This window comes from Gracilinanus agilis, chromosome 4 (assembly GCF_016433145.1).
Source record: "Gracilinanus agilis isolate LMUSP501 chromosome 4, AgileGrace, whole genome shotgun sequence".
Taxonomy (NCBI): domain Eukaryota; kingdom Metazoa; phylum Chordata; class Mammalia; order Didelphimorphia; family Didelphidae; genus Gracilinanus; species Gracilinanus agilis.
The window spans coordinates 333,805,352-333,831,846 of record NC_058133.1 but is presented as its reverse complement, the minus strand read 5'-3'; the positions used below and the strand labels follow the sequence as shown (position 1 = coordinate 333,831,846).

General features: G+C 37.9%; 1 protein-coding gene across 1 annotated transcript in view; it reads left to right on the top strand.

Moving 5' to 3' along the window:
- MDN1 (midasin AAA ATPase 1) overlaps window positions 1–26,495 on the top strand; it is a 202,059-nt gene that overhangs the window by 29,803 nt on the left and 145,761 nt on the right. The window contains exons 9-15 of the mRNA XM_044675390.1: window positions 1,654–1,768; window positions 8,566–8,759; window positions 11,781–11,862; window positions 20,729–20,824; window positions 22,837–22,949; window positions 24,742–24,890; window positions 24,972–25,032. Of these exons, the coding sequence (XP_044531325.1) occupies window positions 1,654–1,768; window positions 8,566–8,759; window positions 11,781–11,862; window positions 20,729–20,824; window positions 22,837–22,949; window positions 24,742–24,890; window positions 24,972–25,032 (810 nt within the window). The remainder of the gene's footprint in view (window positions 1–1,653; window positions 1,769–8,565; window positions 8,760–11,780; window positions 11,863–20,728; window positions 20,825–22,836; window positions 22,950–24,741; window positions 24,891–24,971; window positions 25,033–26,495) is intronic.

The window sequence follows — 26,495 nt, the reverse complement described above, 5'->3', positions numbered from 1 at the left end:
TCTGTTTAAAATCTTTATTTATTTATGAGGAGTCAGTTTTGAGTTCTTAGTTGAAAAGTACTATTCTTGATGCCTATAGCACAATCCCAAAAAAATTTGAGAGAAGTATTTGTGATAAATAGCATCTTTTTGCTTTTTGCTTGTGTCCAAACTGTGTTCGAGCCAGAATATCAGTTTATAGAATACTACTTTATTAAATAAGTAATCAAACAAAATTCACTTTTAGAAATTGATTAACAGTGTTTAGGATTCAGGAAAAAGAAGAAACACAGATGTTCATTATGCATTTGGAAGGTTGAGTATCTGTACATTTCTGTCTTTTTTAGCATGACACCGAAGCCCTTTCATTGCCTACTTCTATTACTACCTTATATTAGAATAGAGAAGAGAGGGATTATAGTCTGAAACTGTAGACACATTGGGAAAAGGTGTTTTCAATATAGAAATTCTTTGTAATTTTTAGTCTAGAGAGTTGCCTCTTTTTCTATGGAAGCTTTTTGATGCAGATGAATAACTCTTAAAAATTTTTTTTTTAGCTCTTACCTTTCATCTTAGAAGTAATACTGTGTATTAGTCTCAAGACAGAAGAGTGGAAAGGGCTAGGCTTGCCTAGGGTCACATAGCTAGGAAGTGTCTAAGGCTAGATTTGAAACCAGACCTCCTGTTTCTCAATCCACTGAGCTTCCCAGCTGCCCCCAATAACTCCTTTTTAATGATTTTAGAGTCTTAATGAATTGCATGGAGGCACTGAGAGGTTAATTTACTTGTCCATGGACCCTCTGTTAATGTGTATTAGAGGTAGGATCTAATCTTGAATTTTCAAAGCAGTCCTTTACCTTCTTAGTCATGCTACCTCTCAAAGAATTCATAGTGTTGAACAAATTAAATAAAATGAATTAATAACAAGCAAAACTTTATTTGGTCTTTTTCCCTTTTCAAGTTTGAGGTTTTATTCCCTTGTGCTCCATTTAAAATTTTATTTATTTTGTAGATGCAGTTGTATACAGTTCTTGTATTACTGATTTTTCCTTTATGTTAACTTGTGTAGGACCTTCTACATTTCCTTATGCCACTAAGTTTCTGTTTTTAGGTAACCAAAACATTCTTTTCTATTAATTTGCATATTTTATATAACCATTATGCTGGTAGATTGTTTCCATATTTTTTATATTGCAAATATAGTATCTGTATATTTCTGTAGAGCGAGAACCTCCTTTCCCCTCTTTAACCATTTTTGTGACATTTTTAGGATTAAAGTCTTAAAGGTGTAATTTCTGGGTCAGAATGTATGATCAGTTTTGTGACCCTAAATGTATATGACCAGATTATTCTCCAAGATGTTTGCATCATGTCTGCAGTGTTACTGACACTATTATCAAAGTGCCTATTTTCATGTGGACACCTCTTCAGTTTGAGTTTGATATTGTATTTTGCCATTCTGCTAACTAAATTTAATTATAAACTTAAAGATAAAATATTGTTAACATCTTTAATCATGTAATTTTCAAAGGGAGGAAAAATAGATAATGAAGCCTTGAGATAAATCTACATGTTCTAGAACTGAAGATTAAACTTGATAACTTGAACCACATCATAAGATTTGGCTAAATATGCATGCTTATGTGACTTTGTGTTTTTTATTTTATCTTTTAGGTTGTTTGGCTGTGCAGGAAACTGGTACCGACCCCACAATAGCCATGCTACTTTGCTAGACAAATATTGGACCAGAATTCACCTGGAGAACATGGATAAGACAGAACTGAAAGAAGTATACTTACATTTTTAACTAATATCTCATTATCTGTTAGATGACAGTGACTTCCTTTTTTTTTTTCTTTTAAGTCCTTACTTTTTGTCTTAGAATTAATCTTAAGCATTGGTTCCAAGGCAGAAGAGTGGTAAAGGTTGAGCAATTGGAGTTAAGTGATTTGCCCAGGTTCACATAGCTAGGAAGTCTGTGAAGGCAAATTTGAACTCAGGACTTCCCATCTCCAAGCCTGACACTTTATCTGATGAAACACCTAACTCTTTGGCAGTGACTTTTAAATTAAGGTGTATGTAATTGAATGTTAGTGGAAAAATAGGATATTTGGCACATCTGCGTGATGTAAATTCTTAAATCCAGCTCTGTAGAAATCGAGTAGTAAGAACATAATCCTGAATTTTATGCTTTGTTATTGGAAAAGGGACTTAGTTGAAAGAGGGTAGCACCCAGAGGAAGAGAGATAAAGTGGCATCTGCTAAATGTGTCAGGCCACTGTCCCAGCCTCTTCTCAGACCCTAATGTAAATTAGAACCCTGAGCCCCCAAACCCTACAAATATCAGGTACTTTAGCCAACCCTTTTGTAGCAGGGACCCCTCCTTTTCTTCACCACCTAAGTCCCATCTATGGGCATGTAAATATGGGAATCTTGGCATCAGGGTATGTACTACTCATGCTCGTTTCCAGCTAGCTTATGCAGCCATCATTCAAGGAAGCCATTCTTGTGGAGAATTGTGATGGCAGTTGTCTTTGTGGGTACTGTACCTTTCTCTTCCATAGTAGCTACAACAACAGAAGACCTAGAAAAGAAAATTCTCATCATCATTTCTAGGTATCACCAGCAACCATCAAGAGAAACAAGAAAAATTCCTTTTTTTTGATAAAAAATATACCAAATATTCAGTTATTAACTTATCAGGACATAAAAAAGAGCTGTACAAATAAATCCTACTTCAAATTATATTGACAGAACAAATGGAGGAATAGAGAGTCTGTTCAGGATGAGGCTAGGCAAATTTAGTAAAAATCAGTACTTTTTTAATAGATTTCATGTACTATCAATAAAAATGCCAATTGCTTATTTCTAAGAAGTATGTAAATTATAACCTAACTCAACATAGTAAAAAAGTGGGATAAAGTTATCAAAATCTATGAAAAAGAAAACAAAAATTATAAAATAAATTGCTTGCTACTGGGAAAAGAATTGAAAAATAGGTTAGCAGAACAGAATAGGGGACCCAGAAATCAAAACCATTGCCTATTAAAAATCAATCCTGAGGGCAGCTGGGTAGCTCAGTGGAGTGAGAGTCAGGCCTAGAGACAGGAGGTCCTAGGTTCAAACCCGGCCTCAGCCACTTCCCAGCTGTGTGACCCTGGGCAAGTCACTTGACCCCCATTGCCCACCCTTACCACTCTTCCACCTATGAGACAATACACCGAAGTACAAGGGTTTAAAAAAAAAAATCAATCCTGAGATACTATGTTTTTTTTTTTAATTTTTATTTTGACTATTTTCCCATAGTTACATGTTTCATGTTCTTTCCCTCTCCCCCAAACGCCCCTAACCTCCCTTAGCCAATGCACAATTTCACTGCATTTTACATGTATCATTGATTAAGACTTAATTCCATATTATTGATAGTTGGACAAGAGTTATCGTTTAGCATCTACATCCCCAGTAATATCCCCATCAGCCCATGTGTTCAAGCAGTTATTTTTCTTCTATGTTTCTCCTCCCACAATTCTTCCTCTGAGTGTGGCTAGTTTTCTTTCTCATAAGTCCCTCAGCCTTGCTCTGAATTCTTGCATTGCTGCTAGTAGAGAAGTCCGTTATGTTCAATTGTACCACAGTGTATAATATTCTCTGTGTATAGAGACTTAGTGTATAAGTCTCTGTGTATAATGTTCTCCTGGATCTGCTCCTTTCACTCTGCATCAATTCCTGGAGGTCATTCTAGTTCACATGGAATTCCTCCAGTTCTTTATTCCTTTGAGCACAGTAGTATTCCATCACCAACAGATACCACAATTTGTTCAGCCATTCCCCAATCAAAGGACATTCTCTCATTTTCCAATTTTTTGCCACCACAAAGAGCATGGCTATAAATATTTATTGTACAAGTCTTTTCCCTTATTATCTCTTTGGGGGTATAAACCAAGCAGTGCTATGGCAGGATCAAAAGGCAGATAGTCTTTTATCTCTCTTTTTTTTAAACCCTTCTGTGAATTGGCTCCTTGGTGGAAGAGTGGTAAAGTTGGGCAATGGGGGTCAAGTGACTTGCCCAGGGTCACACAGTTTGGATGTTTCTGAGGCTGGATTTGAACCTAGCACCTCCTGTCTCTAGGCCTGGCTCTCAATCCACTGAGCTATCCATCTGCCCCTGGCAGAGAGTCTTTTAAAACCTTTTGAGCATAGTTCTAAATTGCCATCCAGAATGGTTGGATCAGTTCTCAACTCCACCAGCATTGCATTAATGTCCCAATTTTGTCATATCCCCTCCAACATTTGTTACTCTCCCCTGCTGTCATTTTAGCCAATCTGCTAGGTGTGAGGTGATACCTCAGAGTTGTTTTGATTTGCATTTCTCTAATTATTAGAGATTTAGAACACTTTCTCATGTGCTTATTGATAGTTTTGATTTCTTTATCTGAAAATTGCCTATTCATGACCCTTGCCCATTTATTGATTGGGGGACTGAGATACTATTTGTAAAAAGCACTTAACCAGAGGCAGCTATGTAGCACTGTGGATAGAGCACCAGATTTAGAGGACTCTGATTCAAATTTGGCCGTAGACACTTCCTAGCTGTGTGACTCTGGGCAAGTCACTTTACCCCAATTATCTACCCTTACCAGTCTATTATCTTAGAATTGATAAAAGAACAGAAGGTAAGAGTTTTAAAGAAAGGCACTTAGCCAGTGCCTAGCACATGATGGATCTATTTAAATGCTTATTTTTTCCTTCCATGAATTTTAAAACATATATGTACTTTTATAACTTATCAGGTTTCCTTTTTAACACTATGTTTTTTCATCTTATGCATCCAGAAATATTCTAAGAAGTAGGCTTCATTAGACTGCTTGGAACATCCAGATCAAAAAAAAAGTAAAGAATCTCTGGATTAGTCTTTGATATCCTCACATTGAAAGAACAATAGGGAATGGAACATGTAATTTATTAAAAATTATTATGAAGGGGTAGCTAAGTGGCACAGTGTATAGAGCCAAGTCTAGAGTCCAGGGAGGACCTGGGTAAGTAACCCCATTTCTCTACTCCTTGCTCTTCTGTCTTAGAGTTGTTACTGAGACAAAAAAGATAAGGGTAAAGAAAAAGGTAACTTGTGATCTGAATGGCAAGAAAGTGTTTTTTTTAAATATATATATCACACTATACACCACGACAAACTTATGCTGAGCCATTGAGTTAGGGATTTAAGAAGAACTACAAGAAAACAATAATACATTTATCTTAGCAATAGAAAGATGAGAAATTTTTAACAAATGAAAATTCACTCATGACAAAATTGATGGATTTGATTATAAAAAGATAAATTTTTTTATAACCAAAAGCAGTCTCTAAAAATGAAAATGAACTGATAGAAAAATGTCGGGAGCTATTAAGAGATCAATACAGACTGGCAGAGCCATGTATCCATCTTTCCACCCTATCTAAATACAGGACGAGACAGGTGTGGGATATCTAAGATAAAAATCTGAGATTCCTCTTTTGATTCCTTTCATAATTCTCACCTTCCTTCAAAATGCATTATAGTCTTATTAAAAAAGCTTTGGGCTCTCAGCACTCCAGCAGGAGGGGGGCTAACTCTGTTCCCCTTTGCCTGAGAACACAGATGGCTGGTACGGCCAAGGCCGAAACCTTGGCAGGGCATTTTGTCCAGAATTAAAGTAAAATAATGAGGCTCAGAAAATTGTTTAATACCATCAAGGCCAAGAAACTGACGGGGCTTTCCGACCTAACAGAGATGTCCCAGGCTCCACTTAAAGATAACACATGTAGTTGATAGTTTAGCATAGGTTTTTGTCTATGCCTGGAGGCTTCTAAGGCTTTTGTTTTGTCTATAGTAAAAATCTTGCTCTCTGTAACTGTGGGAAACTTTCTTGGGCTTTTGGGGGAAGGGGATCTTTAATTTCCTTTATAATAAAGTGGCTACTTCAGTATTTCTTGTAGTACTATGAGCTAACAAGCCGTGCTTCCAATATGTTTCATTCTTTGCATCCAAAGACCACCCAGGCCACTCAGATTAGTCTCTGGTTATAGAGCATATCTTGGGAAAAATGGAAAAAAAATTGTTGATATTTCTGTTGCAAACTATTTTTCTCCTGGATCTCTTCTGTTTTCTCTTAGACCTTCTCCCATTTAATGATGTCATCAGCTATGTTTGGTTCAGTTCTCTTTATGCAGTTGACTTTCAGTTCTGTATAATCTAACTCTAGTCTCTCTTGAGCTTTAGCTATTATTGCTATTAAATATTTTGCACTAGATGTCCTGTAGGCATTTCACACTCAACATACCTAAAAGAGAACTCATTTTCCTTTCTCCCCTTGCCCTGAACCCTCTTTTCTCCTTTACTAGGCACCTCTGGTCATCCTGTCATCTGGTTAGTGACCTTAACATTCTTCATTCCCTACTTACACTTGTCCTGTTTAGCTTACGGTTGCTAAATATTTTTTTCTACCTTCAGAACATACATTTTATATATTCCCTCTCACGTAACTGCCAACCCAGTTGAGGTCGGCTTCACCTCTTCCTTGGACTATTGTAGTCTTCACCTCTGATTAGTCTTTCTGTTTTGAGTCTCTTCCCTCTTTAATTCATACTCTACCTAACTGCCAATGTGATTTTTCTGAAAGGTATGTTTTATCATGTTATTCTACTGTTTAATAAAGTCAGGGTATCCTTGTTGCTTCAGGGATCTTTTTTTTTTTTTTTTAAACCATTTAGTACAACTTTGATCCCTTTATTTTTCTAGTCTTTTTATTCACTCTTCCTCTCTCAAGACTTTAGTGTCCAACCATGCAAGTCTGCCTGGCTGTTCTTCAAATACAGTGCTCCATTTCCCATCTCTGTGCCTTTGTACTAGTTCGTTGACTCCCATGCCTGCAATGCTGTTTCTCTGCCTCTTAGCATCCTAGTTAAGTGCAGCCTATTATAGGAGATCTTTCCTTGTCCAGTTTAAATGATAACTTTTGTAGGTCTTTCCTGGTCCTCCAAACTGCTAGTGACTTCTTGTCTATTACTTTGTTGATATTTTGCATCATTCTCTGTGTCTGTCTTTCTTTCCCTCTCCCCATCTCTCTTCCTCTCACTCCAATCTATACTTGTAAACTGTATCTATTGCCTCTACTTTTAGGATGTAAACTCCTCGAAGGCAAGGACTGTCTTTGTTTCTGTCTTTTTTCTTTTTAAACTCTTACTTTCTGTCTTAAATTTGAGATTTAAGTATTGGTTTCAAGGCAAAGGAATAGTAAGAGCTAGACAATGGGGGTAAAGTGACTTGCCTAGGGTCACATACTTAGGAAGTATCTGAGGCCATAGTTGAAATTAAAACCTCCCCTCTGTAGGCCTGGCTTTCAATCCATTGAGCTACCTAGCTGCCCCTTTTGCTTTTATTTTTATGTCCACAATGCTTAGTACAATACCTGGCACATAGTAAGCTAGTAATAAATGCTTACTGATTATTTGCTTAATTAGATTGTCTAGGACAGTGATGGGCAAACTACTGCCAGGTGTGGCCCCTAGAAATGTTCTATCTGGCTGTGGGACATTATTCCTAATCTGACGAATACAATGAGTAGGATACAATACAATGACACATCAAATGAGTTGCCTTAGGAACAGACTGACAGATGAACATTTCCTTTCCTTTGGTCCCTCTTTAAACCATTTGCCTGTCACTGGTCTAGTATATCATTAATTTGCAAGTTGATATGATTTCTACCCTCTTGGTCTCATTATTGTGGTGGTTGTTTTATAATAAACTTAACCTAGGAAAGGATGATAGTCTGTATAGATATGTATTTTTTATTTCCAATTTTCAGCATTAAAAGTTTTCAAAACATTTATTTGCTTGCCATATCTCTTATTATTCAGTTTTGGTTTTAATTTTGCTTTTTTTCTATTATGTGGCTCCACCATGTACATAGAGCTAATTTGGGATAATTTATTGATTCCTGTATATTAAACAAATATATCCAGACCATAATATGACTTCTTTTTGACAGTGAGTTGTTTCCCCAAATTATGCATATTTGTAATAGCTCTAAATTGTTATATTGTCTTTCTCCCATCTTTCCATAGTTATTTGGCTCTTCCCTTGTTGTTAGCGCTTCCTTTTAACTATTGTCAGCGTGCCTACCATATGCTTCTTCTAATATATTAATCGCCATCAGCTAAGGGCTTAAAATGAAATTATGATGCTAATTAGAATTGTGTGTGCCTGAAGGGTCTCATACTCTGCTACAAATGAGTTCATAAGTCTTAGGATATGAAATATATGACATTTTGACAGTTCAGGGGCTTTTATGGTTTGCTTTGCAGTTCTTAGGTCAGGTTGTTGAATAGCTCAGTTTTGGATGGGGGAAGTTGCTGAGATACTGAATTCTGGTGATAGAGGAAGTTTTATTATAATGGGAAGGATGAAAAATTCAAGATAGAGAAAACTTGCCTCTTGGTATTCTTAATTTTATAAATATCTACAATGTTTCTGTGAGTTCTTTGTGAGCATTTTGTAATATGATTAAGTTCTTTTAAAAACATATGCTCTTTTTCTTCCCGTGTCAGGTTCTTCAGAGCAAGTACCCTAGCCTGTCATCTGCAACTGATCATCTGTTAGATATATATTTAAAACTTACTGGAGATAAACATCAGTCTAAGAGTATCAACTACAATGGAAATGAAGAAGTACCTATGGATATCTCAGAAGCCAGAGGAGATGACAAAAGTCCAAGCCTTGAAGGAAGAGAATTGTCTCTAAGGTATTGAATGTGATTTAATTTACCAATTAAGGAACAGAAATATTTTATGCAAATTCCTTATTGGCCAGAACTTTGTCATTTACTGGGATCAGTTTATGAAATTCTGTCACTTCTTTTTCCTTTTTGTGTTATGGGCAACTTCATCCCTTTTGCAGATCTGTAATTCCTTATAGGGAATGCATGATGAAGATAATTTTATTAAGCCTTTTTTAGGTTACTTCTGTTTATTCTTTCCTAATCTTTGAGTAATGGAACAGGATATAAAATTTCTCTTTGTCTACTTTTTTGTTGCTATAGCTAGTCCCACATTTGTCCCAACAGAAATTAGGCCATCAGAACCTTAGAGATTGTCTAGTCCAGGAGTTTTCAAACTGCTGTTCAGGGGCAGTTTAAGAAGTCTATAGATTTTAGGAGTTCATTGAATTTGGATGGAGGAAAAATGGCTACTTTATTTTATCTACCCTCTAACTAAAATTTAGCATTTCCTTCCATTTGTTAAAAACTTTTTGACAAAGGGTCCATAGACTTCACCAGACCAAGATGCAAAAATGATTATATACCGCTGAACTAGTCTTAATTCCCCTCATTTTATGGGTCAACCTAAAATGTTTTGAATACCAGAAAGTTGAAATTACTTGTCCACAGTTATTCTGGAGTTAGTAGCAGAGCCAGTATACAGGCTCTTTGCAAAACTCCATGTTACTTCTCTCAGGTCATTGTGTATGGCATGCTCTTTGAGAGTTGTGGGGGTTGCATCCTTTTGGATTAGAAAGGAACAAAAACTGTGCGATTAGTTTTGTCTTTACATTGAGGCCAGGGAACAAAGCCTTTCCTAAGTTAAAATTGGGAAGCAAATGTTCTTTGTCACTTTTGTTTCCAGTTATATGACCACCCCTCTCTAGAGTTGCCTAGTCTCTGGCTGTTCAAATTCTCCTGTTAGAAATGTATTTGAGTCCATATTTGTCAAGTACTTTATATTCAAATAATTTGCTATTGCTTCACTCTCCTAAAAACATATGACTCAAATTCCCATTCCTTTTGAGTATTGGAAGAACAAGGTTATTACAATTATGCATGATAAATTTTAACTGGATAATATTGCCTCAACTTTTGCTAACCTGATGAATCAATTTACTAGAATTTTAGGTAGTATAGGAAAGCTATTTTGTAGTTACTAGTAATTTATAGGTCCAGCCCTTAAATTACATAACATTGCTTTTCCATTTAAGAGGAAAGGATCATTTTTTGCACTCCCCTCCTCACCTTTTCATTTGGGGGTTGTGTTTGGAGACACAAGGGGAAAAGTTCTTGACTGTTTGGCATAAACATGAGCTGATAGATGACTGTTTTTAGCTTCTGGGAATGTACCTTAAGGTGTGGTAGTACTATATCTCTCATTATTCTGCTGAAGATCAGACTAAAGGAGCCTTATGCTCTGTATCAGAAGTTTGGGTTAGGGGAAAGCTGAATAGGGCTTGACTCCCTGGCTAGGCCCATAAACTTACTTTTTCTTCTTTCTCTTCTAAGTTCTGTCAGCTTCATGGTCCTACCAAGTTATAAGCTTAGAGATCTTAAGAAGCTTCAGGACAGCTTCCTGTTCTTTCTGGTTGCTGTTTTTTTTTTTTTTTTTTTTTTTTTTAAATTCTAAGATGTGATTCCTTTATTTCTCTACAATCAGCACTTTAACAAGATTTAGAACCATTTGCCAAGGACAATTTGCAGACTTTCCAGAATTTCTCAAGATTAACAATAAACCCTTGAATTGACAATATGATTTCCCTTTGAAGTAGTTCCTTGCTGCTGCCAAGCAAGAGGAGCAAGTATTAGGCTGTGGTGACTCTTGTTCCTCTGCCATGTATGTCTCTCTTGCAGGAACTGTCCAGATACTGTTTTTCTTTAAAATTTTATACTTAGTAACCACTATTACCATCAAAAATCATTTAATAAACAAATGCTTAAACAAACATGTGCTAAACATAATCTTCGGATTACTTACCATTTGCTTAAATTTATGTAAATTATATATACCCAAATAAATGTTCTCTGCTTTTGAGTTCCCTTTAGATTTGTTTTATTTTGATACCTTTTCTCTCAAATTAGTGGTTTATCTTTATGTAAATCATAGTGTGTATTATTGTTGTTCTCTTTTCATCTCTTCGTGTATTTCATGTTAGCGCAATGTCTTCCCAACACCAAATTCCAGGAATACATTGATATATCTTTAAAATAGAGATTGTATTGTGGGAACAAAGCAATGAAGCTAATTTGTATGGCCACAAGACAAAGACTGTCCATCATTTATCTAGGAATAAGAGCTAACTTGTAAATTGAGGGGATGTTGACAATACCACTTCTGAGTGGGATGGTTTCAAGTTCTTTTTGCTCAACCATAGGCTTTAAGGTGAAGTTCTGCAGAATAGTAGTCAGGAAGAGAAACAGCTCCATCCGCGCCAAGCTCTCTCCAAGACAGAGGCGCTTCCCCAAAGAAAATGGTACAAAGTGGTCATTCTTCTGAAAGTTTCCAGATTTGTCCAAGAAGTTCTCTGGGTCAAACTCATATGGATTGGGAAAAGCTTTTCTATCATACAAGATGGAGTAGAGCAAGGGAAATACATTCGTGCCCTTGGGAATCACATATTTTTGGAAGTGGATGTCCTGGGCTGCTAATCGTGGAAGACTGAAGGGCAGAAGATGAATATATCTCTGTATCTCATGCACAACAGCATCCACATAAGGCATCTTCACTCTGTCCTGCATGGAGGGTTTTCTACTCGAGCCAAGGACTCGGTCAATTTCTTCATGAACTTTGGCTTGAGATGTGGCTGAGTCCCAGCCTTCATTCTTTCCTGGTTGCTGTTTTTTAAAAAAAAAATCATATATTGAGCATGTCAGGTACTTTTCGAGTTTCAATTTTAATGGCTTATTTGGGTTGAGTTGAATAAATAGGCAGACAGAAAGCCTTTTCACCCGCTTTGTTTTATATTCCTCATCATTACTTACTTTCTCTATTTCTTCTCCTAGGGATTTACTGAATTGGTGTAACAGGATTTCCTACAGCTTTGACAGTTCTTCTTCATCTACATCACTCAATATTTTTCAGGAGGTAAGCTGTAATCCTCTGAAGTCTTGTTTCCTTTGTGCTACATAATTTCCATCTGTCTTTTCTTTCATGCATCTGTCTTAAAGCTTGTTCTTTTGTACACATGGTGTCTCTTACTTTTAAAACTAGTTGAGGAACTTAATTTGCACACAAACTAATATTACCTCAGAGATAGAAGGTAAAAGGTGTAATAGGTAAATAGACTGAAGTAGATTTTGCAAGCAGGCTAGAGGATAAACCTTGACTGTCAACCATGGACATTCTAAATGGAATGAAGGAAAGGAAACTGTTTGCCTTTGAGGACTCTGGTCAAGCTGGGAAAGGGATAGGGTGTGGATGCCTTTACCTGCCCAGTGAGGAGCCCATGGAGTGTGGAGTTACCACTGAGAAGGAAGACCTGCCAGGGAAGATCAAGTGAGCAAGAAGATCTAGCTGGAGTGGTGGACATCCCAGTCTGAGACAAGCTCCTTAATTAGCATTTCCTGGATTTACCTTCTTATGGACCTGTTTCCTGTACCATCAAGAGGAATTGAAGTGGTCATGGCTTTGTGAGAGACCCATTTTCCCTTCTAGTCTGTAACAGTCTGATTAGTGCAGTGTAGGCCTTAACCCATTCTTCCAGCCCCTGTGTGGTCTCTAGTGATTAGATTCAGTGTGACCTTTCCCCATTTTCCCTGACCCTCAATTATTATTAAAACCCTGTGTTTATAATTCTTTTGTCCTTGTACTACCCTGTCACTTGTTGGTTTCTGTGTGGGGGTGAAAGGAGGAAGGGAGGATGGAATAGGAGAAAGGAGAGAGGAAGTTAGAGGAAGGGAAAGAAAGGTAGCCAGCTAGGGCAGGGGAAATTGATCAGAGCCCTTCAGGGGCTCCAATAAATGATCTGAGAGCAACTTTACGGTTTGAATAGCTAGGTTTTATTTTAATTAGGAAGGGAAAGGTCTAGGGAAAACTAGGAGGTAGGAAGAAAGGGAAAAAGAAAGATCAGGGTTCAGCCTCTGGCTGGGGAGAGCAGAGCATTCCAGGGTCAAGATAGCTGCTTCCAGGGTGGAGAAAGCTAGAGAGAGCTCAGGGTAAAGAGCAGAGATTCCAGCATAGAGAGTGCTGGTCAAGAGAGAGAAAAGGTGCCAAACTTTCCCTTTTATACTTTCTCTGACATCTCCCACAAAGGAAGTGGGAGGTGTCAGAGGAAGTTGTAGCAGAGAGACGTAGTCTTCTAGGGCATACAATAATTCCAAATGACACATTTCACAGACTCCCTGGCTAAGTGGATCAGTTGGACAGTTAAGGCCCAACAGTCACTCCTGTCAACTGCCATTCCCCAAACTGCCAAACCCAATTTCCCTAACTTATTTGGTCCCAGTCTATTGTCCATTCCTGTCTTCTACTCACCCTTCTGAACCCAGATAAAATATGTAAGTTAACCTCAGTTTTTACCTTAAGAAAGGTAGCATTTAAAAAAGGGATCACTCCTGTTAAGTATTTTAAGTTTAATAACTTAAATAAAACAATAAATGTACCAATCCTATGTATTGAAATCTATGTAGATATTAAAAACAAAGGAAATGAAATGAAAATGAAAAAAGCCTAAAAATTAATAAGGCATTTTATAATAATTATTCCAGATGACTTTCATTGTTTACAGAACATTTTATGTACATTATTTCATTTGTGTCTTATAGCAACCCTGTGAGGTAGTTATTATCCATCAGTTAGCAAGCACTTAATGTTCTAAGCCCTGGGCAAAGTGCTGGGGATACAAAGAAAAAGTCAAAATAGTCCCTTCCTTCTATGAGCTCGACATTCAAATGGGGATCAAACATACCTAAGTAGGTACAGATTTGAGGGTAGGTTTAGAGGAAAAGACATTATTGCAAGTATTGTTTCTTATAGCTCAATAATAATTCTTTATATTCATATATCACATTTTTTTTGGCCATCTCCCAGTTGATGGGCACTCATTTCATATCCTGTTCTTTCTACAAGTGCCACTGTAAATATTTTTAGATGTTTTGGTTCTTTCTCTCTTTATTTTCTCTCTATGGGGTAGATATGTAATATTGGTATTGATGAGTCAAAGGGTTTGTGGAGGCCAGTGGGTTTTTGAGTCTAAATTGTTTTCTAAAATACCTAGACTAGTTCACAGCTTGAACAGTTCTTTAATGTATCTGGTTTTTATGGTTTCCACTAATTGACATTTTCCATTTTTTTCTTCATTGCCAATCTAATGGATGTGAGGAGTTTCAGAGTAACTTCAGTAATGATATGGAGCATTTTTTTCATGTGATTGTTGATCAAAGAAACCTGCTTCTTTTTTTTTTAAACATTTATTAATATTCATTTTTAACACGGTTACATGATTCATGCTCCTACTTTCCCCTTCAACCTCCGCTATCCCCCCACCCATGGCCGATGCACATTTCCACTGGTTTTAACATGTGTCGTTGATCAAGACCTATTTCCAAATTGTTGATAGTTGCTTTGGTGTGGTAGTTTCAAGTCTACATCCCCAATCATGTCTGCCTCAATCCATGCGTTAAAGCAGTTGATTTTCTTATATGTTTCCTCTCCTGCAGTCCTTCCTCTGAATGTGGGTAGCGGTCTTTACCATAAATCCCTCAGAATTGTCCTGGGTCATTGCATTGCTGCTGGTACAGAAGTCCATTACATTCGATTTTACCATAGTATATCAGTCTCTGTGTACAATGTTCTTCTGGCTCTGCTCCTTTCACTCTGCATCAGTTCCTAGAGGTCTTTCCAGTTCACATGGAATTCCTCCAGTTTATTATTCCTTTGAGCATAATAGTATTCCATCACCAGCATATACCACAATTTGTTCAGCCATTCCCCAATTGAAGGACATACCCTCGTTTTCCAGTTCTTTGCCACCACAAAAAATGCAGCTATAAATATTTTCGTACAAGTCTGTTTATTTATGATCTCTTTGGGGTACAAACCCAACAATGGTGTGGCTGGATCAAAGGGCAGGCATTCTTTTATAGCCCTTTGAGCATAGCTCCAAATTGCCAGCTGGAATGGTTGAGTCAGTTCACAACTCCACCAGCAGTGCATTAATGTCCCAATTTTGCCACATCCCCTCCAACATTCATTACTGGGCTCCCCTTCTTTCATTTTAGCCAATCTAGCCTAATCAATCAAGGCCTAATGAATTCTCTCCCCCTTCTTCTCTCCTCCCTTTTTTGACCTCTCCACTCCCCTGGGTTTTATCCCTTCTGACTTTCTCACTAGGGTTAGATAGAGTTTTATATCCCAATGGATAATATAGCTACTCTTCCCTTTCCAGGTTGATTACACTGAGAGTAAGGTTTAAATACTACCTCTTAATGCTCTCTTCCTCTCCTTCTTATAATAGTATTTGTCCCCTCCCCTTCCTATGCCCTCTTTGTGTGTAATAGAATATCCTATTTTTCTTATTCACTCAAGTTTCTCTTGGTGTCCCCTACTATTCACCCCCCTCTTTCCCACCCCCCCCATGTCATCTTAGACCATTTAGTATTCCGTCCTCTCCCTATGAATTATTCTTTTGATTGCTATAATAGTGAATACTATAATAGTGAATAGAGTTCACTACAGAGAATTATACATAGCATTTATCCACATAGGAATACAGATAATTAGATCTTATCGAAGCCCTTAAAGAGGCAAATTTAAAAAGTTATGAGTTTGCTTTCTTTTCCCTCTGTTTCTTATTTACCTTTTCATGTTTCTCTTGATTTTTGTGGTTGGATATCAAACTTTCCATTTAGTCCTGGTCTTTTCTGTGCAAATACTTGGAAATCTTCAGTTTTGTTGAATGCCCATACTTTCCCCTGGCAGTATATAGTCAGTTTTGATGGGTAGTTGATCTGTGGTTGAAGGTCCATTTCTCTTTCCTTTCTGAATATCATATTCTAAGCCTTGCAGTCTTTTAGCGTGGAGGCTGCTAGATCCTGTGTGATCCTGATTGGTGCTCCTTGATATTTGAATTGTCTCTTTCTGGCTTCTTGTAAGATTTTTTCTTTTACTTGGAAGCTTTTGAATTTGGCTATTATATTCCTGGGTGTTGTCTTTTCTGGGTCTAGTGTAGAGGGTGATCTATGGATCCTTTCAATGTCTATATTGCCCTCTTGTTGTAGAACTTCAGGGCATTTTTGCTGAGTAATTTCTTTTAGTATGGAGTCCAAGTTTCTATTAATTTCTGCTTTTTCAGGAAGACCAATGATTCTCAAATTGTCTCTTCTAGACCGGTTTTCTTGGTCTGTAACTTTCTCATTGAGATATTTCATGTTTCCTTCTATTTTATCAGTCTTTTGACTTTGTTTTATTTGTTCTTGCTGTCTTGAGAGATCATTAGCTTCTAATTGCTGAATTCTAGCCTTTAGGGACTGGTTTTCGGTTATAATCTTTTGGTTTTCCTTTTCAATCTGTTCATTTCTGGTCTTCAGTTGACTTGCCTCACTTTCCAATTGTGAAATTCTGCCTTTTAAACTGTTATTTTCTTGCTAGATCTCTTCCATCTTTCTCGTCATCTCAGATTTGAACTCTTCAATAGCTTGTGACCAGTTTTCATTATTTTGGGAAGGTTTGAATATGATTACTTGTTTGTTCTCCTCTGTTGTCTGGACTTTGTGTAAAAGTTGTCCAGTGTTACAGATTTCTTCTTGATAATCTTTCTCTTCTGGGGTTCCCGATTTTGGCTTGCCATTGTTAGACCTGCACCTTCTGTGCTTTATCCTCACACTCAGGGTCTGTCTGCGCTCTCTAGGCTCCTGAGGTCTCAGGTCTCGTTCTCGAGGTTGAGCCTCCTGGTCATCCCTGGTCTGCCCCTCTGCCCGAGGCTCCTTCAGCAGTCTCAGGTTGCTGCTTCCACAGCTGTGCTCCTGTCTGCATAGGGTCCCCACTAGAGGTCCAAGCCTGCGCTCCAGATCCTAGTCCGCGCCTAGGGCAATGCCGTCACCCGCGCAGGCGCTCAGGAAAGTCCGTGTGTGTTCCTTAGCCTCTTGGGGTCCTAAGTCTTGCTGCTCTCAGGAACAAGCCCTGGAACTGCCAATGACTTAATGGGTGCCCTAAATCTGCTTTAACTCTTGGGCGCTGGCCTTGGCGTTGTACGTGGTGTGGGGGGTAGGGGAGGGGCTTCTTCCTTTCGTGTTTTAGTGGGAGCTGTTTCACCCCTTTATAGCGTGGAAATACCCCGATTCCATGTACTTTCTTTTTTTTTTTTTTTTTTCTTTTTTTTTTAAACCCTTGTACTTCGGTGTATTGTCTCATAGGTGGAAGATTGGTAAGGGTGGGCAATGGGGGTCAAGTGACTTGCCCAGGGTCACACAGCTGGGAAGTGGCTAAGGCCGGGTTTGAACCTAGGACCTCCTGTCTCTAGGCCTGACTCTCACTCCACTGAGCTACCCAGCTGCCCCTTCCATGTACTTTCAATGCTGCGCCCTGTTGTGGGGTCCCTTTGTTCGTCTGGATTTGTTTTTTTGTCCCCTTGAGGAGTCCTGTATGCTTCGGTTAGGAGAGATCAAGTAGCTGTTCCTTACTCTGCCACCATCTTAACCGGAAGTCCGAAAGCTGCTTCTTTTATAACAGTTTCTGTTTTTGGGAATGGTTCTTGTAACAATTTCTGATATACTTTCCAAATTAGACCTTTATCAGAAAAATCTGTTGCAAAGATATTTTTCCAGTTGCATTGCTTTTGTTTTATAATCACATCGATTTTATCTTTGTCTTCTCTTTTCTCATTTGGTCAAGATTTTCCCTATCCAAAGTTGTGAAAGATATCTTGACCTTTTATGTCTACATTACTTATGCTTTTTAATGTTATTGTTGAATATGATGTGAAATCACATCTTTCTTGCTTCCCAATTTTCTAGTAGTTTTTATTACATAATGAATCCTTGCCTCGGGTCATTTATATTCTTGGGTTTATCATACATTATAACTCTCACTTTAAGTATTATATTATTGAATTATTGTGATCTGCTATTTAATATCATAAATCTGAACAGTATTTTGTTTTGAAATAAGTGAGTTATTTCACCTATAAAGATGGTAAATTTATGAAGTGATGTTCTCTGTCTGTGTAAGGCTGATAGGCTGGAATGGGAAGCCTCAGACCTGAATCTGTGATACAATGGCATCTGACTGGTTTTTCTTGATAAACAAAAAAGGTTTATTTGACAAGTTTCAAACAGGGAAAGGAAGGAGGGCCAAAGGGGATTTTCCTATCTCTAAATTTCTACTTCTCCTCCTGCCAACCTAATATACTCTCACAAGCCTCTTCTTCTGGTCTTGCAAAAAGGTGGTAACAGAATGGTAAAGCCACCCTCCAGACCTCCCACCAAGAGGCTGCAGGTTTCCTTGATGACAGACAGATAAATTCTTCTCAGGTTGGCTTCTTCTCAGAAACTCAGATATATTTCAAAACTAGAACTCAGGAACACAGGAGGTAGACACAGATGGAAATCCAGTTGATATATCTCTATTTGGAGACTGCATAGCTGATCAGAGAGACTTCAACTGCAGGGTCAAATGGCTTTTCCCAGAAAGTCAGTTATTCTCCCTGACAGGAAGTGATCTCTCTAAGTTCTAGAGAAACAGAAACCAAAGAGAGACTTTCCATCACTCTGGTCCTCTTTATATCTCTTCCTGGTCCTTCTTGGAATCTTTCCCTTGCGTTCCATTCGTGAGCCAGCCTGGTTGGAAGCATCTATCTTTTGCAAACCTTCCTTTTTTTCTCTTTTAATAGTTTGTTTGCTTCTGGATATGTCAACTATTGTGTTCATTGAAATGTGTGTAACTTTTTACTGTATAGACTTTTCTTTGAGCTGAGTTGAAAGAAATTTAAGAATTTTGTAGCATTTAAGCTTTTTCTTCTTATAATCCATTGAAAGATGAGTTTAGAACAAGGGGAGAGCTTGTGACCTCTAGACTGTTCTTTTATTTTGTCAATTTTTTAATTCCTTCCTTTATTTCCTGTTCTAAGCTTTCTCATTTCTCCTCAAGCCTCAAGGTACTTGTCTTCACTCTTGGCAGATTGTTTTATTTGTCGTTTGATTCAGACCTGTCATTTCAGCTTTTTTGGGAACTCTGAGGTAAAGAAATTCATTCTACCACTATAGATCAAACATTTTTACAAATTTTCAATCTTATAGAATTTCCTTGGGCACTGATCCATTAAATTAATTGCCAGAGAATAACAGAAATGGGCAGCTAGGTAACATAGTAGATAGAATACCATGACTGGAGACAGAAGGACCTGGATTCAAATTTGACCTTAGAGATTTCCTAGCTGTGTGATCTCTATCTTCAAGATATAGTTAAAGTAGATAACCTTATTTTTGCTTCCCCAAATGGTTTTAAAAAATTATTTGTTGATAATTACATAATTTTTTTACTCAATGTAAATCTGATCATATTACATCTTCCTCTTCCCCCCATAAATTCCATTGACTTTCTATTGCCTAAAATGTTCTGTTTGGCATTCATAGCCCTTCTACTACCTAACCTCCTCCTCCTTTTCCAGGATTCTTACACCTTTTTCCTTTCCATTTTTTTTTAGACTTTGCTCTCTGACATCTTCTTTTTAATCCAATGACCCTGGCCTCTTGGCTATTCTGTAATGAACAAGACACTCTGTCTCTTGGCTCTGAGTGTTATCTCTGCTGGTTCCCAAGGCCTGGAATGCTCTCCTTCCACTCCAATTGCTGTCCTTCCTGGCTTACTTCATTTATTTATTTATTTATTTGCTCAGTCATTTATTTATTTATTTATTTATTCATTCATTCATTCATTCATTCATTCATTTATTTATTTTAATTTTTTTTTTTAATTTTTTAAACCCTTAACTTCTGTGCATTGACTCATAGGTGGAAGAGTGGTAAGGGTAGGCAATGGGGGTCAAGTGACTTGCCCAGGGTCACACAGCTGGGAAGTGTCTGAGGCCGGATTTGAACCCAGGACCTCCCATCTCTAGGCCTGGCTTTTTCCCCTTTGTCATGAGAATGTCCAAAATCCTTACTCCAGCATTCAAGACCTTTTTCTGGTTAGTCTCAAACTGTCTTCTAACCTTATGTTCTATTACTCCTTTCATGTGAAAATTTTACATTAGTCAGATCATTCTATTCAGCATTTTGTTAGCACTTGCCATTTTTGTTTTATCCTGTGTCTTTTCTTGTACACAAGGTCAGCCTTCTAGAGCACATTTTCTTTTCTTTTCTTTTTTTAACCCATACTTCTTGTCTTGGTAACAACTCCAAGACAGAAGGACAAGGGCAAAGCAAATGGGGTTAAGGGTCTTGCCTGAGATCACATAGCTAGGAAGTATCTGAAGCCAGATTTGAACCCAGTTCCTCCCAACTCCAGACCTGGTACCACCTAACTGCCCCTAGAGCACAGTTTTTATGCTATCTTCTTCCCCCCACTTTCTATTCCAAACCTACTCAGTCTTCAAACCCAGTTTCATTTTTCTACCTCTTTTGCTAAGTTTTCCTTTACCACCCTTATCCAGAACACATACTCTCAGTTGAATCATTGACCCTTATTGTGTGTATCACTTGTTTGGAAATTAGCCATCTATTGTTTGGAGACATCTTATCTTCTGGATTGTCATCTTATATCTTGTCTCACTAACTAGATGGTACCTTCTCAGGGACAGAAAACAAGATGTTTTTCTATCACAATTATTCTCCTAGCATTAACTTCATATTATGTGCTCTGTATGTTTTGGTTGTATGAAGTAATAGGAGGAATTAGTTATTCCTCTCAGATAAGATTGCCTTTGTTATAATCACATCTTTGAAATAGTGGAGGACTAGTTTTAGTTATTTTCACATTCATTGAAGAGTTAAAGGTGTGCCTTTATCTTTGACAGGCTCTGGATTGCTTCACAGCAATGCTATCTAAGCAGACAAGCAGATTGAAAATGGCAGAGGTTATTGGGAGCAAGTTAAATATCTCCAAGAAGAAGGTGAGCCTTGAACTTCCCATTGTGATCTTTATTTAAGTTGGTTCTGATATGCTCCTGTTATATCTAGTTTGTAAAATATCTTTCTTGAATCATTTAAACTGCTTTTCACACACTGCCCTCTAAACATTTTGAATTGTTTCTTAATTTTCCTATGCCTACGTTGGACATTCCTACTAGTTTTGTCATTTATCTCTCTGTTTATATAATTATCCTATATACTTAAAAGGTATATTAGCTTTACTGTTTATTTGTGTCTTGGTTTTGTATTTTTAATCTGTTTTAGTCAATTATTTCTATCATAGTTATAATTTATGTTAAGTTGTATAGTCTTGTAGAGCAGGGAATGAAGTAATTCTATCTTCAGTATTATACATACATAATTGAGTACCTAGAAAAGTGGTGGATAATGATTTTGAGAGTATCCAAAGGAAAGAGAGGAGTCATCTCCACCTCCTGAGCACAGAGGTTAGAGTCTTAACTACCCTGGTATGATGTAATGATTATTTGGCCAAGATTTTTGATCCTTCTTCCAGAAAGTTCCTTAGTCCCTTTTGATGCTATTTTCCATTAAGGCCTTGTGGCAGAGATAAGTGTGGGGCAGTTTGGTAGGTCTTTCTTGTGATGCTAAAAGAGACACAAAAACTGTTTTACAAGAATTGACTTGAAACCTATTGTTAAGGAAAAAAGTCTAGTTTAGAACAGTAGTCAAACCTTTTTGATCCTGCAGGACACACACACACACACACACACACACACACACACACACACACACACACACACACACATTTGATAACTTAAAGATTATATACATGCTCAATGGTACTAATGATTTTGTGAATTATAAAACAAACACAAATAGAAATTTAAGAAGCATGAAATAAAAGTCAAATTATATTTGATCCTTAAGATCCTTTAAGAAAATTGTTTCAGCAGCTTTGTGGAAGATGAATTGGAGAGAGGAGACTTGAAGCTATTGCAATCGTTTAGGCCATTGATGGGCAAACTTTTTAAAGAGGGGGCCAAAGGAAAGGAAATGCTCATCTGTCAGTCTTTTTCTAAGGCAACTATTTGAAGTTTCATTGTATTCTTTCCTACTCATTGTATTCGTCAGATTAGGAATAATGTCATACAGCCAGATAGAACATTTCAGAGGGCCCCATCTGGCCCACAGGGCCATAGGTTGCCCATCACTGGTCTAGGCTCTCGAAAATGTGGTTCTGAAAGCTTTGTGAATGGGGATAGGAGACAGTGTGTGTGTGTGTGTATATATGTAAAATGAAAAATCAGGGATGATACTAGGATTGCAACTAGGAGGGGATGTCATTCTCCTTAGTAATAACAAGGTTCAGAAGTAAGGGTATATTGTGGGAAAAAGACTAGAAGCAGGACAGGGGAAAGATAATGAATTTTGTTTTGTATTTTTTTATTTTGAGTTGCCAATAGGACACCTAGTTCAGAAGTTTCAATAGACATTTGGTGATGTTGGAATGGGGCTCAGGAGGGATATACCTGGTTTTATAGATTTGGAAATTATCTGTGTAGACATGATAACTGAACCTATGGGAACTAATGAGAGAGAACTGAAAGAAAAGAGAAGGCGGCCGAGGAAATATCCTTGAGGGACATACACAATTGGTGAGCAAGACATGGATGAAGATCTAATAAAGGAGACTGAGCAAAAGGGATCATAAAAGTAGGAAGAGAATTAAGAGAGAGCACATTCGTAAAAACCCAGAGAGGAGGGAGTCAGAGAAAGGAGTGTCAGATATTGTCAAGAGTTCAAGAAGTTCAAGAAGTTCAAGAAGGATGAGGCCTGATAAAAAGTCATTAGATTTTTCAAAGCACAGGGTCTTGTTCACCACAGTTGGCTGTGTCTTCTTGGAGCTAGACCAGGAAGAACACTGCCCTTGAGAGAATGAGTCTCATGGTAATATCCTAGATAAGCAAGGCCTAGGGGCTGTGGAAATGTTGGGGAAGTTTTATCTGAAGCAAAAAATTTTTTTTCTCCATAGGCTGAGTACTTCTGTCAACTTTACAAGCCAGAGATTGTGGTAAATGAATTAGAAGTAGAAGTGGGCAGAGCTCGGCTACTGCGGATGCAAAATCCAGCTGTCCAGGTCCAGAGGTAAAGTCAGCTCCTCTTTATAAAACTGTCAAAAGGTGGTTTTGTTCAAGACCCTCCACTTGTGTCTTCATTAATTAATTATAAGATCTGACCTCTATCAGCCTCTGGTTTACCAAGTCTTTTGTATATTCTCATTTTATTTTCATAGCCACTGTGTGAGGGAGTTGGTACTATCAGTAGTCAGTCAGGAAGCATTTCTTTAGGACCTTGTACTAAGTACTCATCAAGGAGATAGGGAAACAGACTTAAGACCAAACTGGAAGGTGAAAAACATTGTGTTTGTATGGAAACAGACCTAAATATGTACTGAGGAAACATGGTAATTTTTTTTTTATTTTATTTTTTTTTTAAACCCTTGTACTTCGGTGTATTATCTCATAGGTGGAAGATTGGTAAGGGTGGGCAATGGAGGTCAAGTGACCTGCCCAGGGTCACACAGCTGGGAAGTGTCCAAGGCTGGGTTTGAACCTAGGACCTCCTGTCTCTAGGCCTGACTCTCACTCCACTGAGCTACCCAGCTGCCCCCCATGGTAATTTTTTAGAAAAGGTGGAACAGATCAAAGGATCAGGAAAGAGCTTGCTGATGGTGGCACTGGAGCATTGTCTTGGAATTTGCTTTTGAGGGATTCTGGGAGACAGAGGTGACTTGCAGCTCTTTCCAGTCTTGAGGATAGCTGGCCTGTTAGCATTATAAGCCCCTTTTTGCTGGGACTTGAATCCATGTCTTTCATTTTCTAGTTGAGTTTCTTTCTACTCTACTATGGCTACCTGCTTCTCCTGACAGTTGAGGAGTCGGAAGTGGCAGGAATATCATGAGGCCAGCATCTAGGAGACTGGTTCTCCAGGCCCAACCTTGCCCTTTGTCACCATAGACATAGTCTTTCTTCATCTATAAAATGTGGATGAAAATAACATGTACTATCTACCTCATGTGGGGGGTTATGTGGTTCATATGATAGGTCACAGGAGAAGTAAAGTGATATGCCATAGAGTAAAAGAAAAAGGCATAAGAGTTGCTGCTCTGCATTAATGGAATTACTATCAGTGAGTTCCCCAACATCATGAAATCATAAATTTGAAGCAAAAAAAATTAGGTACAGATAAATAATCCTTTGTCAACCATAATGGGCTTAAAAAAAAGAAAACAAAACTTTACTTTCTGTCTTGGAATCAATACTTTTTATTGGTTATAGAAGAGTGGTGAAGACAGTTGGGGTTGTGTTACTTGTTCGGTATTGCCTTGCTAGGAGCCCGCTAATGCTAGATTTGAAACAGGATCTCCCTTGTCTAGCCCTGACCCTCAATCCACTGAGCCACCTAGCTTTGGGGAAAATGCTGTATTCGAGATTGGGTTTCAGATTCCATTTATTAGCTGAGTAGACTTGGGCAAGTCACTTAACTTCTTAAGCCTTGGTTTCCTCATCTATACTATGAGGTTAGTAGACGAGATGATCTCTTTGGTTCCTTCTAGCTATAAATCTCTGATGATCCTGTAGTCATCAAATGAGATATGATGTGAGTAAGTATTCTTCTTCATTTATAAAAATAGCATTTGTGGCTCAGAGATTGAGGGATTTTCCCAGTTTTCCACAGCTAATGGCAAAGCTAGCCTTGGAAACCGTATGGTGATCATAAGCTTAATAAAGGCTCTTGACACTGTAAACTGTACTTGCTCTTGACAAGAAGACTGGAGCTTTTAGGGCTGTTTTTTGCCCATCATCCAGTTTAGACAAAACCCAAATCTTCCAGGCTGGTTTGTTTTTCACCATTGCTGTCTACCTTTTCTCGTCAGAGAGAAACTCACTTTTGCTGCTACTCGTCCAGCTTCTATACTGATGGAACAGCTTGCAGTGTGTGTCAGTAAAGGGGAGCCAGTCTTGTTGGTGGGTGAGACAGGCACTGGCAAGACCTCTGCTGTTCAGTACTTGGCTCACATTACAGGTAACCAGAAAATTTGAAGATCTTCTATGCTTGGATGCATTTTTCATTAGTAACCACTTTTTTTGGTGTGTTTTTTTGAAGGTCATCGTTTGAGGGTTGTCAACATGAACCAACAGAGTGACACAGCAGATCTACTTGGCGGGTTAGTGGTTTTTCTAGACACTTCTGAAATTATTGGTTTCTTCCATTGCTAAGTATGGGATAACATTGCTACATTTACTGTTTATTCTGAAGCACTTAAGCAGAGCTTGAAAAGAATATCCTCAACCCAGACCATCTCACCTTGAAACATCACTGAACACTTATGTATGAAATAGTTCAGGGCAGGAGTTTAATCTGAATATTATCATAGTTGTATGAATATGGGCAAGTCATTTAAGGCCCATTGCCTAGCCCTCACTGGTTTTCTGCCTTGGAACCAATATACTGTATTAACTCTAAAGCAAAAGGTAAGGATTCTTATTTAAAAACAACAAAAAAGAAGTAATCATAGCTTCTATTCAAAGATAACAGTGTATGGAATGGAAACCAAACCACCCTTTATTTCATATAAATCAAAACATAGAAAAGTAATCATTACAGGGAGGAAGGAATAGAAAGATAGGCACAATGCAATATAGGCAAGAAGTGGGTTTATTGGTGCCTGCCTTAAGATTCTTGTATTTGGTATTATTATTGTATTTGGTATTTCTTATAAAGTCCTTGAGAACTGTTTAAGCTATAGTTTAATTGACTGTCCTATGAAAATACTATATTCCCACCTTCCCTATTAAATTTTTTTTTGAAGGGAAAACTGTCAGGTTCATAAGTAGAATTTTTTTTTTAAATTTTGAGAAAATAACCAACTGATAAGCTATGTAGGCTTTTAAAATTTAATATGTTGTGGGCAGCTGGGTAGCTCAGTGGAGTGAGAGTCAGGCCTAGAGACAGGAGGTCCTAGGTTCAAACCCGACCTCAGCCACTTCCCAGCTGTGTGACCCTGGGCAAGTCACTTGACCCCCATTGCCCACCCTTACCACTCTTCCACCTATGAGACAATACACCGAAGTACAAGGGTTTAAAAAAAAAATTTAATATGTTGTGATCTATTCCATTAACATCAGACAGTTACTTGGGAAAGACTTTTAAGGAATTAGCATCTTATTATTTTTTTTTAAACCCTTAACTTCTGTGTATTGGCTTATAGGTGGAAGAGTGGTAAGGGTGGGCAATGGGGGTCAAGTGACTTGCCCAGGGTCACACAGCTGGGAAGTGTCTGAGGCTGGATTTGAACCTAGGACCTCCCATCTCTAGGCCTGGCTCTCAATCTACTGAGCTACCCAGCTGCCCCCTAAGCATCTTATTTAAGTTTTTTTTTTTTTTTTCTGTTTTGTGAAGGTGTTCCTTTTCTGAGGTATTTTTCATTTCTTCTTTTCCTTAGTATGGGCTTTACTTTGATGGACTACTATACCTCTGTTTAAATCTGTTAAACTTGTTTTGTGCCCTTTTGATTTTTAGGCTGTTTCATTCTTCCTCATTTGTGGGATTTTCTCTTTCATTCTGTCTTTTTCATCATTAGTCACTTGTAGTAGGTTCTTTTAAGTTGGTCCCTTCACTCAAAGATTT